This window comes from Onychostruthus taczanowskii, unplaced genomic scaffold (assembly GCF_017590055.1).
Source record: "Onychostruthus taczanowskii isolate IOZ18803 unplaced genomic scaffold, ASM1759005v1 scaffold20, whole genome shotgun sequence".
NCBI classification, from domain to species: domain Eukaryota; kingdom Metazoa; phylum Chordata; class Aves; order Passeriformes; family Passeridae; genus Onychostruthus; species Onychostruthus taczanowskii.
The window spans coordinates 2715102-2732968 of NW_024499240.1; the positions used below are offsets into that span (position 1 = coordinate 2715102).

Sequence of the window (17867 nt, forward strand, 5' to 3'; positions counted from 1 at the left end):
TGATCAATTTGGTGGGCTGAGGCAGATTCATTTAGTATTCGTATGCAGAAAGACATTTGACAAAGACAAAATCTGTGACTCCAGACCTAGGGAGAAGTTTGCACCTTCTGAAACTTAATGGTCTGTGCAAAAAGTAAACCATATTTACTGTTCTTGTGAGTTGTAGAGGACTTTACAGGCATACTAAGACTTGTTTGAACATGATACAACATGAATACATTAATTAAGCACCTCAAAATCTGTTATTCCTTTCCAGAAACGTTGTGCTAAAAAAAACCTCTTGTTCTTTGTGACTTAATGTTATTTTCATGCATGATCTATAATTACAGCATGCCTTCATGCAAATAATTTCTGTGTGTATATTAGTTGTATAATAGAACACCTGGCCCTTGTACCTGTAAAGGTGTACTTAATTCCCTTCCCCAACAGAAGCCCCATTTACAAAAATAGTCACATATAATAAACAACATATGAATAAAAACAAGATGAATCCACCAACACAGATTTTGTAAAAATATGAAGTATGTGGCAGTTGAAATGCAAACAGTGGATAGAGTTACTGTATTGTTTTATGCTAAACACACAAATACTTGGTTTCACACCCCTTTAACTGGTCCCTACAGTCTGTGTAGCCATTTTTCTCTCCTCTTCAGCAGTGTCAGCTGGTAGTGAGAACAGTAACCTCCTGTCAAGGTTGTTTCTTCTTATCACAGTCACAGTCACTGACAAGGGGTCACTGTCTTTTAATAGGCACTGACCTTTAATGTACAGTATATTTGTAAAAATTACATTATCACTTAATCTTTGTATCACAATAGAAATTTAGAAACACAGTTTTAAAACTGGCAATTTTATGTAGCAATTGAAGATATTCTGTAGATTACACTGGCATAATTTCTGTTACAGCAGTTATATGTAATATTTGCAGGTGCAGTAAGTGTTGGATGATTATAACAATTTTGATGGTTGTTTTAGCTAAATTACGAATTAAAATGTAAAGCTGAATGACTTGGCAGTAAATCTCGTGGTGGTAAAAGCTCACCATACAGCTCTATTCAAGTAAAAGTTTACCTCCTATTCATTTTACCTTCCTTTAAGTTTAATTAACAAGACTTACCTACTATAGAGAGAATGACAACCACAAAATCAAAAATGTTCCAGCCTATAGTGAAGTAGTAATGGCGAAGTGAAATTAATTTCAGGACACATTCTCCAGTGAAAAGGACAATGAACACCAGGTTAATCCAGTATAAAATATTTTCCATTTCTTTGCTCTGGTCATCTGTTTCTACCATCATGGTAACCATGTTGAGACAAATAAGAATCATGATGCTGATATCAAATACTTGCTGTGTCACAAAATCAAAGACCATTCCTTGGAATTTATTCTGAGGAAGAAAGAGAGAAGAAACATCCAATACAAACTGTAATTTATTTACATTTCCTGGTAGAAGAAAGTAGAAAAACACATGCAGTAAGCCTTATGAGACTTCAATAAAATTGTAACTAGTGTACACTAGTTGCTAATTGAGTACTCAAATACAATAACTTAGTTCAGCCTCCTTTGTTGCATATCAATATATAAAATAGTTGTAAGTGAAAAATATTTTTTCTTTTATTTTTGTTTTCCATTTCTGCTGACTAATGCCCCAGTTACTGATAACTTTCTGCACTCCCTGTATCAATAAAAACTCTTTGTAAATAGTTATTTGTCTGATGTGTATAAATAATGTTACCCCTGGTCTTGGTATGGGTTTTTGTGGTTTTTTGGATCCCAGCTTTTTCATTGCATTGTAGTATTTCTTCTGCTCTTCTGTCATGAATATGTCTTGACCTCCAAAGTAAAAACATGAAATCAGAACTGGTTATAATCACATTTATATGCAGTGCTGAAAAAACTGAGTGATTCAAAAATCAAGAAGACTAAATTGGGAAAAATCTCTTAGCTATCAACTGGATCTGTCTACATTTTAAGTATTTTTTCTAGAAATCTGGACATCCAGTACTGTATCTCTCTCTCAAAAAAAAAAAAAAAATGCAACCAACATCTTTTTACAGTTCTTTTCCTGGAACTCCAAGATATCCTTTCTCTTACCTCTTTTCTTTTATAGTAAGAGATACAGTAAAGAGGATTTGAGATAAATTCAGATAGTCTGGGCTGATCAATACTGTCACTTCTGAACTGTGATTTTAGTACAACAAAGGAAAAAGACAAAGTCAGGCCTTCAGTACAGAAATGTACTTTAGGTATCTCTAGTTTAGCAGTCACATTAGTTAGCAATCACATTAGCATTGGGGCCCAAAGTCTTCAAGGTTCTTGAGAAGATGGATTATCAGACTTTGGAGAAACTGCTGAAGATTGAAGCACCCTTGGTACTATTAACAGCAAAATGTTCTCTTTAAAATCTTTTATTTTGATTAGTTCTGTATTCAGTGAAGTATTTAGCAAAAGCATGAACCTGCCTTTGAAGTCTGACTAAAGATAAAGAAGGAATTATGGGTCTTTCATATTTCTAATCAAAATCCATAGTAACCTTGTGTAAGAGACAGCCTGAATAAAAAACTATGACACTTCCCATACCCCTTGAAGAAATTTTTTCCTAGATAAGAGATACTCACAGGCATCTAATTCCAGGAATGCCAATGCACACATAGGACTGGATGCAGCCCTTTGTGGATGACTGTGTGGGAAGCCTGAAGATGTGGGAATGCAAGGACCATAAGCTGGACAGGCTCCCTGACCATGTACCTCCACATTTCTACATGTACAACATCCAAAAATCTTGCTTAGTATTTCTCATTATTAACATAAACCCAAAGAAATTGATGCAGTCCAGCAAAGTAAAAATAAAACAGTAGCTCATAGTTGTTTTGATCCTTGAACTTTCATTGCTTTATCTATTTACAGAAAATAATTTTAAAGGTGAGCATCTCCTACTCAGACCATCTATACCAGTGAGATTATCTACATCTGCACTGTGAAACAATAAAAAAGGTCCTGAAATAGTTACAAACCACTCCTGCTCTATACAGTTTCAGATTGTTCAGTGCCACAAAATAGAACTTGAATACTTGGGATCATTAAAACATCATCTTTAATTGCATGATGAAATGATTTTTTGTATTTCATAACCAGCTAGCTATTTTTTGGTGTGATCATAGAATAACTTAAAATCAAGAAGGGAAAAACCCCAAGAAATTATGAGTGCTTTAATGTGGGGATGTAATTAAGGGGTTGGATCATACAGGGAGACTTCATGAAGTTTAGTGAAACTTCATGAAAAAGCAGATAACTTGAGGAAGACTAAACTGGGAATTGACAAAAGAAGGATCTGTCCCATTTACTACATGAAAAATCTTATGACTTCAATGAATACTGCAGATATGATTTTGTTATAACACACTGCAGCTTTTTCAATTTTGAGCAAGTCATGGGTGTACTTTCCATATATCATGCACTTACAAAAATTCATTATTTTAGAATATCTTTAGAAGAGAAATGAAACAATACTTATCTTCTTTTTTTGCTGATTGAAGTTGTCAATAATGACACCAATGAACAAATTCAGGGTGAAAAAAGACCCAAAAATTATAAAGATGACAAAATATAAGTACATATACAAATTGTCTTCATACTTGGGTTGCTGTAACACCTAAGGGGAAAAAAAAGAGAAATATGATTCCTAAGACTTCATGCGAAAATTTAAACCAAACAAGTGGCAACCTTGCACAAAGTGCCACCAATATTTTGTATTTGGACAATATTCCTATCACTTATATCAATATATTTTTTATATTCTGCCTCTTGCTGATAGCATCTGGCAGTTTGCATTCAGTTGCCCACATTTTGTTACCACAGAATCTCATACTCATTTTTCATTCTATTGTATGGATATAATTGCATATTTAGGATAAATACACACTTGTAGATAGACAGACCTCAGGAAAAAAAAAGATAATTTAAAATATTTGCAGTACTTACATCTCTTGAGTCAATAGCTGCATACATAATATCCATCCAGCCTTTAAATGTAGCCTGTAAACAGTACACACCTGTTTAAGCATTCTAAAGACAATTCATTTAATAATTTCCAGTAACTCAGTACAGCACCAGGAATAATTAATAGCATTAGATTTCCAAAGTGTTTTGCCTCTTGGCTCTCCATTCAGCTGCTCATCGGATATACTGCTGTGTATCCCGTTACTTTGTATTAGATAGGAACATTTTAAACAGTAAGTATGATTAACTTATTTCTAATTAACAAAAATTATAGAAGGCATTTTAGTTCATCAAATCATGTCAAGTGCAAGAGCTATGTACAGCTGGCTGTATAGCCTTATGTACCTGAGTTGCCACCAATTAGGACTAATATGTAGCTCCTCCATCCCAAGTCAGAAAGGTGGCAACAAAATGGAACGAAAAATTTGATCATCTATAAAAAGGTATTTTCCTATAATTGGAATATACATTAAAAGATTTTACCTGGTTTAGTAATTCTGTGTTCACTTTAAATATAATATATTGTGCTTTACAGAGCCTAGATGTCACATACATTAAGAGACAAAGTAGTAGGAAGTGTTTCATGTGCATTGAATATTTAATATGCCTCATAAATGATAGCATTTATTGAAATTTTGGAGGTATTTCCTCTGCCCAAAATCTGTACATTTTTATATTTGACAGTGAGGTGTAGATTGCTTCATCAGAATGTTCAAAACAGAAAGTAATTTACTCTGTTGTGGCAATTAGTTCTCTTTTAACTAGGCAACATCTCCAAGTAGAAATCACTTCGTTTTTAATCCAGTTGTGCCCAAAAATAGAGCAAAAAAAAGGAAATAATTCTATGTTGTTTAATCCTCATTACAATTTTGCAAAACAAGACTGCAGATCATTGGTTCCTTCATTTTCCTTGCCACAGAGACAGTTGCAGGATAGAATCAGAAATGGAACACTCTTCATCCATGTTTTTTACAGTATCACCATCTTCTTCAGGTTGCATTTCTAGTGGAAGTTTCAAAAACCTTTTTTTTTTTTTTATGCAGGACACAGAGCAATTTGGCATCATCCTGAAGTGAACTTAAAATAAGAATAAATTATTTTTTTAAAGGAAAAGTCCTTTACACTGTTGGAACAGTGGAATACTGAAAAGAGTATGATGATCCTTAGATGTGAATCCAATGTGCAGCAACTTTCACTTTTTGGGGTAAACACAGGAAATATAAAGCTGAGGTAACTAACAGTATGATGGTGAAATCAAAAAGAGTATCAGAGGAACAATAAATCAAGAATAAATCTGAAACAAGTAGCAGTCAGCTGAAGAATTTAAAATCCTCGCGGAATACTTGGACTGCAAGGGATTAGGAGAGGTAGATAAAGTGTACTTATGTAATTACTAACATATGCTTAACTTGTTCTCAAAGGCTTTTAATGGTGAATACACAACAACCTTATAAAATTATGTATTCTGGCACGTCCTTTTATTATTTCCTAATGCTTACATCCTTCTGTTGCCATTTAAGACTCACTTGTCATAGCCATTGCATATCTGGAGAACTGCAGGAATCACCTTCATGCAGCATCTCTTACTTTTTGCAAATTGATTGTTGCTGTCTTTCTTTTTTAGGTAGTGATCACTGTTCCTTCAATCTTCCCATGCAACTCTTGTTTTCCAGAACTCTGATCACTCTCTTTATTTTCCTCTGAGCTCTATTACACTGGTTCATCTCTTGCAATGGCAACCAAAATAGGATTCAGTATTTCATCTAACGACGTCTAAATAGGGCAAGATTATTACACCATGTCTTACAGTGCTGCTTTTGTTTCTATCTTGGTACACTATTTGCATTTTTTGGAATATCATGACTTGAAATGAGCACTTCAGTATGAAACACCATGGGATAATAATGGGCACACTTTTACTTCAGAAAGATGATGTGAATGATGGGGTGGCACTTGTGCAAAATGTCTGCTGTTGCCTCAGATTTATGATGTTCAACAAGATCAACAAGACTCATGATGATCTTTGCATATCATCCTCCAGGCAAAACAGAATAATTATTGGGTTTTTTGCAAATGTATTGGTGTAGCCTAGACTAAGTAGAGTCAATGAAAAAAGATAGACTAATTTTAAAATATTAAGCTTCACCATCATCACTAAAGTACTGCACTATAAACAAACAGTATCCATTAACTAGTGATAGGAAATAGAGCTGAAGAACTGAGCTGTATTATTATTATTGTTTTTGTTGTTGTTGTTAAAAAGGAAACTTGAAAAGAGTGTGGGGGTGGAAAAATAGAAATATAACATATTGCTGTTTTGTGATTTCCACAATGAGGTTCATAAAACTCTAAGATATTAAAAATTTTGAAGAAATTAAGAGAGTCAAGATATCCCATTCAGTGAAAGCCTTATTTCTACTATAGATGCATAGACCTGCTTATATTTATCTGCAATGATATCTCTTTAAGAGAAATAAGGTATTGTTTGTGTATTTTTGTATCCTGAAAGAAAATAACACAGAAAATGACCAAGAGATCAAATTATTAGTTTCCATTTTGCATATTACCATATAAAATATATTGTATATCCTCAATGACATTAAATCAGGAGTAATTAATTGATTTCAAAGATTACAGCAGTATAACTGAAGTCAGCATCTGTTCCAAAGGTGGGTTGTTTTTTTTTTTTTTCTGCCAAGGAGATTTTAATGACACACATTCAAATGCAGATCCAAATGTAGTTATAAAAAAGAACAGAACAAAAGTCCCCCATCTCCTTTACTACAGGTAAAAAATCATAGATTTTTTTCCCCTTGATAAATAATTTCTAATGAAGCTGTAAGTCATGCTGGAGTTTTACCACTCAATTTCTTTACCAGAAAAAATCACCACAAAGATTCACATTCCCTTTTGGAGATACAATAGCTTCTTGTTTTTAAAATACTAACCTGTTGGAACTTTGAAAGTACCCTAAAGTTTTAGCCTTAGAATTCAGCTTTTGATTTTTTTACCATGCACTTCAAGAGATGTGTTGTCTTACTGGCATTAGTAACAGTAGAGTATAATATTGTGCTTTGTGACCCATTGGTTTGCCACATTTTATCCTGGTGAGCAGGATAAAAGCAGGCCTCTAGGAGATTTACTTACCAAGGAATCCAAATACTAGGTTCAAGTTAAAAGGCATAAGGCCATAAAATTATCAAGGCAGATGCCACATCTCTTTGTGTACACCAACCTCTTCCTCTTCACTCACTGGTGCATGACAATTGTGAAATGAATTTCTCCAGCAGATCTGTCTCTGCTTAGATGCTTCTCTTTAGGGACAGAGAAATACTCAAGCAAGTTCAGACCAAGAAATGAAAAAAAGAAACTTGAAGATCCACATAAAACCGTATGATCTATACTATATTATAGAAGAAAAAGATTCTTATAGAAGAAATGTGTACTTATATGACTGATGGCATGAATAATGATACTCCAACTTCAAATTATGTAAGAGTTCTGCAAAACAGTTTGATCAACAAAGTCCATAAACTCAGTTTTATCAATGACATGTATTGTTAGGCTGTATTTTTGGGCAGAAAGAATTGTAACATTACTATAATACTAAAGATTTTCCACAAAAAAATGCCTCCCATAACAGAAAAAAAAAAACAGGAAATGTCAACTAAAAATTAGGTAATGTTCTTTTCATAGGCCCCTCATTCAAGAAAGTCATTCACCAGCACTGCAAGTAAACTCAAGAAAGAGCTTGTTAGAGAGTTCCTTTTTCTTAAAGTCACTAGCATTTTTTGAGCCCAGAATACTTCTTTCTGAAATTATCTCCCTGCTTTTGAGTGCTTTTGTGTGAAATATATATGTTCTTTTCCATATCACTCTTAAAAAAAGAAGAGTTTTCTGTGATGAACAGACCCATATACTGCTGGAGACATTAAAAAAAAAGTTTTTCACAGATCTCATTTATGTCTTTCCCAGAATAATGAAGCCCTCAATGCCGTGGTTTGAAGTTCTTTTGGCTTGTTTTCATTTTGATTTTTTGTCATAAAAATGGTTCTAACTTCCATTATTATTCACTCCAATTAGTGATACAGACAGTAAGGTTATGGTTCTTGTAACGCAGAAAAGCTGAAGGGATTTACAGCGTTCTTTGGCTGACTCAGAGGGCATGAGCCAGAGGGCAGAACGGAGATAATGGGGCATAAGAGGAAGCTTTCTGTATTTACTTTCTGGCCTCCTGGCCTTGTATCAGTAATTCATGCATTGATACTCTTCACAGAAACTGTTTTTAGAAAAATGACATTGATCTCCCAGGGGTTATTTTCTCAGGTCCAGCGCTAGTAAAAGTCTGTGCCCGAGGTTGTTGAGGTGCAGAACCAAATGAAGTCAGTAGAAAGGCCATTAATGTTCACTTAGGGCAAACAGAAAGCATATCCACTTGCAACCATTGTTTTATAATCAGATTTTTCAGGCTCAGTATATAATTTTAGGCCAACTGCTAACTTTCAATAGCTTTATCTTTGTTTCTGACACAGTAATGTGTACCTCTAACTGAGTCATATTTGAGCATTTAGTCTTCTTGCTATTGCTGCAAGCTGTTTAGGAAGGGTAGGAAAATCTAGAGCTATGACATACCTATTCAAGTCTCATGTTTGTTTTGACATGATGGCTTTGGAGTCCTGTTCTAGAGTTTGATCCAAAGTACTTTATATATCAAATAGAAAATCACCGTATCAGTCTTTTTTGATTGAGAAAGCAATGTAAGAATCTCAAACAGCTATGAATTGTGGCCTTGTTTTCTTGAAGGTGAAAAAACATAAGACTCTCTACATTTTGATGCAATAACTGAAAATCAAGCTGATATTATTCTTTCTCAGTCCTAGGGCTCTTATAATTCCATAACTGCAAAATCACTACTACTGGCTACTTACCAAACCCTAAAAGATGCAGGGATGATATTTTGTTCAATGACAGAAATGCCCCTGTTTTTTCTGCTATGTCAAACAAAAAAGTCTTGATTTCACAAACATTTTAGCAATATAGAAAAATTAAGTGCTGTTGTGAACATTCTACTCACACAAAAAAAAATCCTCCATCATTACATAAGAGTCTCATGTTCTTGTAAGTTCTCTACATTGTAGATACTGCACAAACAAACAGGCTCATTCTGCATGAGAACAAGGTCCCTCTGTGGTGGATGTAGATGAATTTTTCCTTTGGAATTGTGGGAATCAATGGCAAATTTCTCTTAATTTGCCTCCCGAAAAATCCAATAATTTAAGAATCTAAGTCTTCATGTAAGGAAATATTTGTGTCTTTTCAATAAATAGAAGATGAAATAATCTATGCATAGCCAGGATACTGAAATAGCAAGTAGCTTTGTGATTGCAGCCACAAAGCCAGGAAAGAAATGAACCTGGAATAATGACTTGTGTCCCAGAGTAGAATAGGTTACTACTAGAAAGAGAGTTGCAAACTACTTGGAAAGAGTTCTGTTGATGTCTTGTTTCTCCTAAACACCTGTAATGAAGCATTCTGACTCCCTGGGTGAGTAGACTTCATAAATAAGGCAAAGAAAGTAAGTACTTAAAGTCTTTAGTTACCAAAATGAAATTGTATTCAGTTCAGTGTTTTATTTCTTTAATACTATTGGTCCCTCTCCACTCTTTCCTGATGTGACAGTAAAGTGAGGAATCATAATGAAATTTAAATGTACAGACTTATCAGTCACACAGGTAAGATGCTGTATTAGCTGGGAGAGGCAGTTCACATTGCTCAGAACTATTGTTTTAGACCTTGTGCAGGACAATGTCCATAACACTGCATCATGTTAATGATTTGGTTTACTGAGATTTTGTATCCCAGTATTGGTTTACTGAGATTAGTAAATCCCAGAAAATCTGGGAACTTATGTAAAAGCAATAAAAATGAAGCATAAGATACTGCAGATTTAGATAGTAACCTCAAATAAACCAAAAAAAAAAAAAAAAAAAAAAAAAAAAAAAAAAAAGAAGTTGCTGAAGGTACACAACATAGGTAAAAGTCCAGCATTGTCTTGATTAAAGCTGGGTCAGATTGGTAGCTGCTTCAAAATACAAAGATAGACAGTGTTGTGACACCATTTTTGATATTGTAGGTGTAATCTTCTAGTATCTCTCTGCATACATTTTCTTTCTTCCCTCAGATTTTGCTAAAAAACTCTGAGTTCCTTTTTTCACAGAAGTATCAGGAAAATATTTCAAAGATTATAGTATCAAATGCTATTTTTCTTTTCTTATTTCTCTTCTAAATGAGAAATTGCTTTTTAGATTAGATCTGCCCTGGCGGCAGCCACAAACCTGAGATGAGATTTATTACCCGGAATTCTTTGTGACTTTATCACACCAATGGAGATTTTTTTTTCAGCAACTGGAAAACTTAAAATATTTAGATACCTGAATACCATTCCCAGGTAATTCTAATTTAAAAGTTAGAAGTGGATAAAGGACTAAGGGAGCCATAAATAGGAAATTGTGTCATTAGATGTCCTAAAGATTCTTTATTCATCATAGCAGACTCTACTTGCTGCTTATGATGAAAAGAGTAATCAGTTACCCATGTAGCAGGACTACTAAGTCACAGATAAAAGTCATCAGGTAAATGTTTTGTCTCTTTGTTGCTAGAATTGCTTTTCACTACTGGATATAAACAGGAAAAGGTATATAAAGAGTGATCACTTACTACTTGAAGTAAAGAAAGATACCCAAATCCTACATTATCAAAGTTTACTTTCACGTTTTTCCATCGGGCACTTTGATTGTTTTTTATGAGCTCCTCGCACTGACTAAAATTGTTGATTTGGTCGACTTCAAACCTTTCATCAGTTGTGGTGTTAACACAGTAGTAGAACTTCCCAGCAAACAGATTTACTCCCATGATGCTGAAAATTAGCCAGAATATAAGACAAACGAGAAGCACGTTCATGATGGATGGAATTGCTCCTAAAAGGGCATTCACAACCACCTAGTACACAAATACAGGGGGAAAGAGAAAAGAGTATAAGCATATTTACAGCAATACATTTTTGTATACTGTTTCACCATTCCTCAATAAATTCAGAAACTATTATAAATTTTAAAGCAGTACATTAATAACTGTAGCATTGCATCATTCCTTTAAATTATTAACATTAGTACATGTAATGAAAAGAAAATAAGGGAGATAATGAAAATAATTAATAGAAAAACAAAAGAGAAGACTTGGCAGTAGTACAATGATGCCTGACACTGACTTGTTCTAGATAAAAAAAAAAACCAAACGTGCTAAATGAAAAATGTAGACATAATAAAATTCTAAAAATGAATGAAATTATAGCTTAAACAATGTTTAAAGCAAAATGGCAACCTGTAGATTTGATCAACATAGTTTTGAAATTTAAGCTGAAAATACAAATGCCATGAATCTAGAAACTAAGCTCTACATAAAAGAATTATGCGCGAATTAAAGACATAACTTTATTGCCTTATTGTTCCATGCAAGATTATAACAAAGATTAATTTCTTTGTATACGAAAGCAAGACAGGTTTGCAATATGTGTCTACTTGAATCAACATAATTTATTTCAAGCTCCAGTCTTGTTGTTTCATTAATTAAGTTAGCAATACCCTTCATGTATCTAGAAAAGGATATATTTAGGACTTCTGATTTTGCATTTTGAATTACTTTTGGGGGGTTACCTTCTCAGATATTTGCAGACAAGATGTCAATATATCTTATTCAGATAAAAGGTGCATTTTTCTGATATATACAGAAATTAATCACATGTGTCTGTCAGACCTAGCAAAACTTTTGTGATGAGCAATTATTTTTCCTTAAGTATTCCAGCTTCTCATTTACAAGTTATATTTTATTTAAACGTTTACATTTTTTCTTTGATAAACTTTTGGGACCTGGTAGGAAGGTAAAATAAAATATGAAGTAGGGTTCTGACTTTCAGTAATCTAAGTCCTGCAGCGAGGCAGGAAAGGATTGGCATGGATATTGGAGTACATTAAGTTGTCTTAGTCCATCTCTGTTTCCTGCAATATAGACACATTCTCCCCACTACCAACATAGTTGTGAGCAAGCTCAGAACTGCTCAGTCTCACTACCAGTATTTCACAGCCTCTAGAAGGCCTTTGGAAGAGGAATATTGTGTTTGTGTTATTTGTCACTCAGCACCCTCCTCCCCTCTTCCTCCCAAGTGTTATGGCCAGCAATTAGGACCTGTTTAGACATCTTAGGTAGAAATGTTGTTTTTGGGGCATATTTTCTTTTCAATTAGAACGGTCTCCTCCATTGCCAGACAGTAGAAATGGGACCTTTCTGTAGCAGAATAATCCTTATCTTCTATAAAACCACAATTTTATTTTTTAAATTTAGCACTTTTTAATTTTATTTTTTTATATTGCGTGTATTTTTGGTGATAAAAAGATCCCAGTAATAAATCTGTTGCTATTTAGCTTCATGGAATTGAGAACAACATGAAAATTAGAAATGGAATTAGAAATTCTGAAATTTGTTCCAAGTCTGACCTGATCTATGACACTGCATTAGGCTATTGCTGCTTTGAATTCTAGGCCAGCTAGTGTTTGCCTTTTTTTCCCCCCACTCATAAAAATGTTCCAGATGTGTTACACTGATTGAATTCCTCTGTATAGTCTTGATGAAAAACCTGAAAATAAAGATGTCAAGAAAGAAAGATGGGGATTTAGTTCTGCAACTCAAATGAATTAAGGTTACCTCTGCTCACACAAATAATGGTTTTGCAAAAACTGAGTGCTTGTAGCAGTTACCTTTACAACAACCCTGGTCCATTGAACCACAGCACAGATCCAGAACAGGCAGCAGAATACTAACAGCAACAATAACTGTTACAACAATTATTGATAATTGATAATAGTTGTAGAAAAAAAGATTTCTACAAAATGCATCAGTGCATCTTGCACTTGATAACCTTTAGATGTACAGGTAATGCAGTCTCACCACTGAGACTAAGGAAAGATCAGACACATCTTCTTGGATAAAAAGAGAACAGCTTCCAGCAACTGTTCCAACAATGCTTCCAACAACTTAATTCATAGAGGTCACTGAAAACTCATCAAATGGTAACAATTTTTGGTCACTACTGACCTGGCCTGGATGCGAACTGGTGACCTAGAGATGAAAGGCTCTGTATCCTATTACCAACCCCTTGAGCTATCCAGTCCCCCTGGAAGGTTTTTTAAGGAAAGAAGAAAAGAAAATTAAAACTTTTAGAAGTTGTTTTCTCTTTGCATTTTTTTTTCCTGTTTGATTTTTCTTCCTCCGCAGTGTTGAGCTTTATCCCTATCATATTTATAATGTAAAACTGTATTGTTACACATTGTCAGATGCACAGCTGACTGTAAAGTCCTCCTTAGCAAGAGGCCTTTAATTGCTTCAACACATACACTTGGAGGTAATTGCCTTAACATTGTTTTTCTGTTTTACTTTTTTTTTTTTTAAATTTATATTTGCTTTGGGAATTAGCTGAGGTATCTCAGGATAACCAGGACATTAGCTTAATATATATCCAAGATTGCACCCATACATACACAGACAACACATAAATTACAGCAAATGGGCAGAAGAAAGAGAGAACCAATTGAAAAATGAACTGAATGCAGAAAAGAGGTCAATTAGCATTTCTTAATGAGTTAATTTAGCAAATAAAAATTGCCATTCTCGTCTTGTTGGAAAGAGTCTGTAGAAGGTTAAAAGAATGTTGGCAACTACAAGTCTTATTTTTTGTTTGGTCTTTAAATGTAGATCAAATATACATAATTCAAAATGCTTTTTTTCTTTTAAAAGGGGCTGTTCTCTTGGGCCTTTTTTCTGTTATTTCTTGATACAGAATATAATGCCAGTAAATTGGAAAAAGATGTTTGCATAGTTGTTTCTTTGGTTTTATAAATTACCTATGCATTTCCTCAAGGCTGGGATGTTGCTGGTCAGGCTGATTCCAGTGAGCAAAGCTGCAAAAACCCAAGTTGATTCTGCTTGTTCACCTTCCTATAGCTTCAGGTAGGTGGAACAGCAATAAGAACAACTGATGCCTAAAAAGACAAAGGAGCTCCAGACTATTTTACATTTCAGTCAACAATCATCCAGAGGGAAAAAAAAACATTGTGGGAAACCACATCTCATCAAGAAGAAGGCAGTATTTCATATATATACACCATTTTTCATGTTTAAATTTGTGTAACGTTTATCATCCAAGATCAGTTTTATATATAAGAGAATTACTGCAATACTAATTGTATGTCCTATCTTCTGGCCAATATTACTTTCTTTTCAAGGCAAATTAGTAATCCAGATGTTTTTCATGGCTGCTGTTTGTATCTTCTTTTGAAAAAATCTCCAAAGAAAACAGTAAAAACTGGACAAAAAAATCAGTTTGCTGTCAGAACTGTTCATATGTGTATAATGAGGATTGTACAAAACACCAGCTTATCCCTGCTGTATGAATAGAACATAAGGAAGCTTTACTAGACTGACCCCTGCTGTGGGAGACATAGCTGAACACATAGTGAGATATTTTAGTTGCCAGGGGAACGTATTTCCCATGGATCCTGACACATCAGCTGCCACAGACTTTCCAGGAATTCCTACATTGGAGCTGAGTAATGGATATATCAGGGCCTCCTGAAATCTGTGAACAAACAAGGAAAAGTCTTTAGTAGTACTTATCCACTTTCCCCATAACTTTTGCAGATTCTCTGAAGTTCCTAACTATCTTCCTGGTGCAAATGAGGAGGAAGTTACCATCTTTGGGATGGAAAGGGAGATTATAGGACTGTGTGTGGAACGTTCTTTCTACTCAAAATTAAGAAGTACTTTATTTGCCTCCACTTGGAAGGTATCAGCTTTGTAATTTATGCTTAAATAGGAAAAGTTGACAAAGAGCTGCCCGAGAGAACATTTGCAGTGAGAGATGGAGAAGTGAACAAGTAGACATTGGTTTGGATTCTTGGTGCAGCACATAGGTAAGACTGCTGGAATGGCAGGAGGTACACCACGAGTGGACACAGATGTAGGCACAGGTGACAATGGGATCTGCATTTACCACGTGCTCATAGGGAAGCACCTGGAGGACAACACACAAGGAAGTCTAGAACACTCTGAAACCATGCTGATTGACCAAGTGGCTATCAAGTAACAAACAAGTGTATTCTCTCTTAAACTGTGGAAGAGCAGAGGCAGGGGAAGAAAGGACAGAGTAACTGTATGTAAACATACAGCAGCTATCCCAGGCAGGGGATCAAAGGAGCTTCTGAGGCAGATGATGAAGAAACTCCATCCCTTAATCAAAAAGATTAACTATCTGATGCTGTAATAAAGGCTTTCTGTTCTCTCTGGTACTGTAAAATCAATGATGGAAACTGCCTTTTTCTAAAGTTAGAGGAGCCTCTTCTACAAGTCATAACACAGTAGAAAGTCAGTGGGATTGGAGGAAATGGTTATGCGGCTTAATTTAGGAGCAGCTAAGTCAGTTGTAAATGTTTGTAGCAAAAGCAGTGGAGGTAGTGGACCTGAGGGCCAGCAGACAGAATAAAAACATGGCCTAGTGCTGAGGATTAAGACAGACCCTCAGCAGAGGCTCTGGGATTTCTGCTACGGTTGTGTAGTGTGAGGTTCAGAGGTGCCCATGAAGGAAAATAACAGGCAGTGCAGTACAGGAAAAATATTCCCACATAAGATACCCTGTCTCATCTGAGTGCATATGTGGAGTTGGATTGAAGATGCTGTTGGGAGGGAAAGGTTAAAACTGGAAGTTTTGGTGAAGAGGGAATAGTTTCTCTCAAAGTGAATTTGCAGCTGGGAATGCTAAGCATGTCAGTGTGGGAAAATTCCACTTACTATGCCTAGTCTTGTTTATCCTCTGCCTGTTTTGAGAAGTAGAATTCCTGTGTAGACACAATACGCTCTCACAGACATGCTTGAGCCTCCTCTGGGAGACAGCTCAAAAAAGCACAGCCTTGTGATAAGCTGTGCATGCACAAAGGCCTTTCATATACTGGGGCAGGCTGTGTTCCCAGGAAGATGAAGTAACCCTAAGGGAGCTTGTGTCCCCGTGTGTCTCTGCCTCCCAGCATTGCTGGCAAGGTAATGAAATTAATTTAGTCTTTGCATTTGAGCTGTGTTTTGCTGGTCACCCTGGTTACCTGTCAATTCCTACAATGGCTGTCTAAGGATAGAAGTTCATTATAGTGAAAGGATAAAGTATATGTACTTTGCCACAGCACTGTTGGAGATGGGAATTTTATTCACAGACAATAATGAAAAATTTAAAAAAAAATTAGAAAAGCAAAAAACATTGTTTCCTGAAAGAAACAATGAGTACATTTTATCAGTGTTAGGCATGAGAAGCACCTTGTGTGAAACAATTGAAAAATATTATCTATGACAATGGCTTCAATTTTTTCAGTACAAGGAAGACTGTATTGGGAATATACAGTGAAGATTATTAGAAAGGTACCATTTGAAACAGTGATTGTAAAAGAAGTTGGACTTAGCTGAGAGTATGCAAAGTCAGGCAGGTGGAAAGAACCAAAGAGACCTGTCAAGGAGTGACAAGGAAATCTTAATCTGAACAATAATGAACAAATAAAGCTGAAGAGATAAAAGGTCTCAGAGGATAAGAAAATCACTCCCTGAACAAGACAATTGCAGTATTTTCTACTTTTGTGTAACTGTTACTATACAAGTGCACCTGACTGGAAAATGCTTCTCATAGTGAATTTTGTCTTCAATGAAAGTAAAATAATTTCTCAAACAATGCACCAACTACCTTTATAACACTCGCTGCTGGAGAAATTTCATACTTCTGGGTGGTGAGTTTATATCTTGGAATGGCACAATTGTTAGCAGAGAGGTTCAACTAGGTGATTCTGAAGTTCTGGTCTAGCTTCAATAAGAAAATTTAACTTGTTTAAAGTAGCAACACTAGCATTTGTTGTTCATGTAACAGTATATTAAAAGCAAGCTACGCTGCTGGATTTAACAGAAGATGAGGTTCTGGAGCAGCCTGATTCTGTTCCTCACCAGAAATAAAGAATGCAAAAAGTACTTTTGAAGACAATATAGAAGAAAAGACATAATTTTACATAATGTATTATAAAATAAAATAATTATCTGCCAAGCAATAAATCACAGGGCTCCATTAGTTTGAGAAGGCCTGCTAAATATTGTAAAGAGACATGAGCATGAAAACAGAGCAGTTACTTGATATGGGAAGAGTATCTTTGTATTTCGCTGGATGCAGCAAAAAACCCCTAACTTCTTGCCCTCCTTGTTGCATTAATGAAATGTTATCAACTTTTATGTGCCCTGTAACATTTTCAATTAAAATGCAAACTATATTATGTATCCCATTCAAATTGATTTGAATTTTGATCCTAACAGTAAGGGTTTTCTGTAAGATACAACAATAAAAAACTGGAAAAACATTGCATAATTTTCAATCATATAGGGTAACTCTTCAAAAGTTCTCACTTTATTGTAGAATTACAGTCTAAAAAAATACTAAGATGTGTTCTGTATGATTTATGAATGTCTATATAGAGAGACTTCAAAGTTTATACATTTTTAATTGCCTTTCAGGAGACGCAAAACATCTAATAGACTTTCCTCAAAACTTAAAGTTAATGAATAAGGTCACAGTGCTCAAAAAGTCCTTCTGAGTGCATGGTGTTTAGATCAACAAATTATATTCCTCCATTTTTAAGAGAAATTTGCAGAAAATGTTCACTCATTTAATTGAGAGTGAATACATAATTCTTAAGTGTGAGATGAGATGCTAGATTTACACTGAACGTGGTTGCTACTGATG

At 34.9% G+C, this 17867-nt stretch overlaps 1 protein-coding gene across 1 annotated transcript in view; it reads right to left on the reverse strand.

Moving 5' to 3' along the window:
- Positions 1-606: 606 nt before the first annotated feature.
- LOC121335437 (sodium channel protein type 1 subunit alpha) overlaps positions 607-17867 on the reverse strand; it is a 59576-nt gene continuing 42315 nt past the window's right edge. The window contains exons 21-26 of the mRNA XM_041403586.1: positions 10718-10999; positions 3983-4036; positions 3516-3653; positions 1737-1841; positions 1118-1388; positions 607-758 (exon numbers count right to left, since the gene is read on the reverse strand). Of these exons, the coding sequence (XP_041259520.1) occupies positions 607-758; positions 1118-1388; positions 1737-1841; positions 3516-3653; positions 3983-4036; positions 10718-10999 (1002 nt within the window). The remainder of the gene's footprint in view (positions 759-1117; positions 1389-1736; positions 1842-3515; positions 3654-3982; positions 4037-10717; positions 11000-17867) is intronic.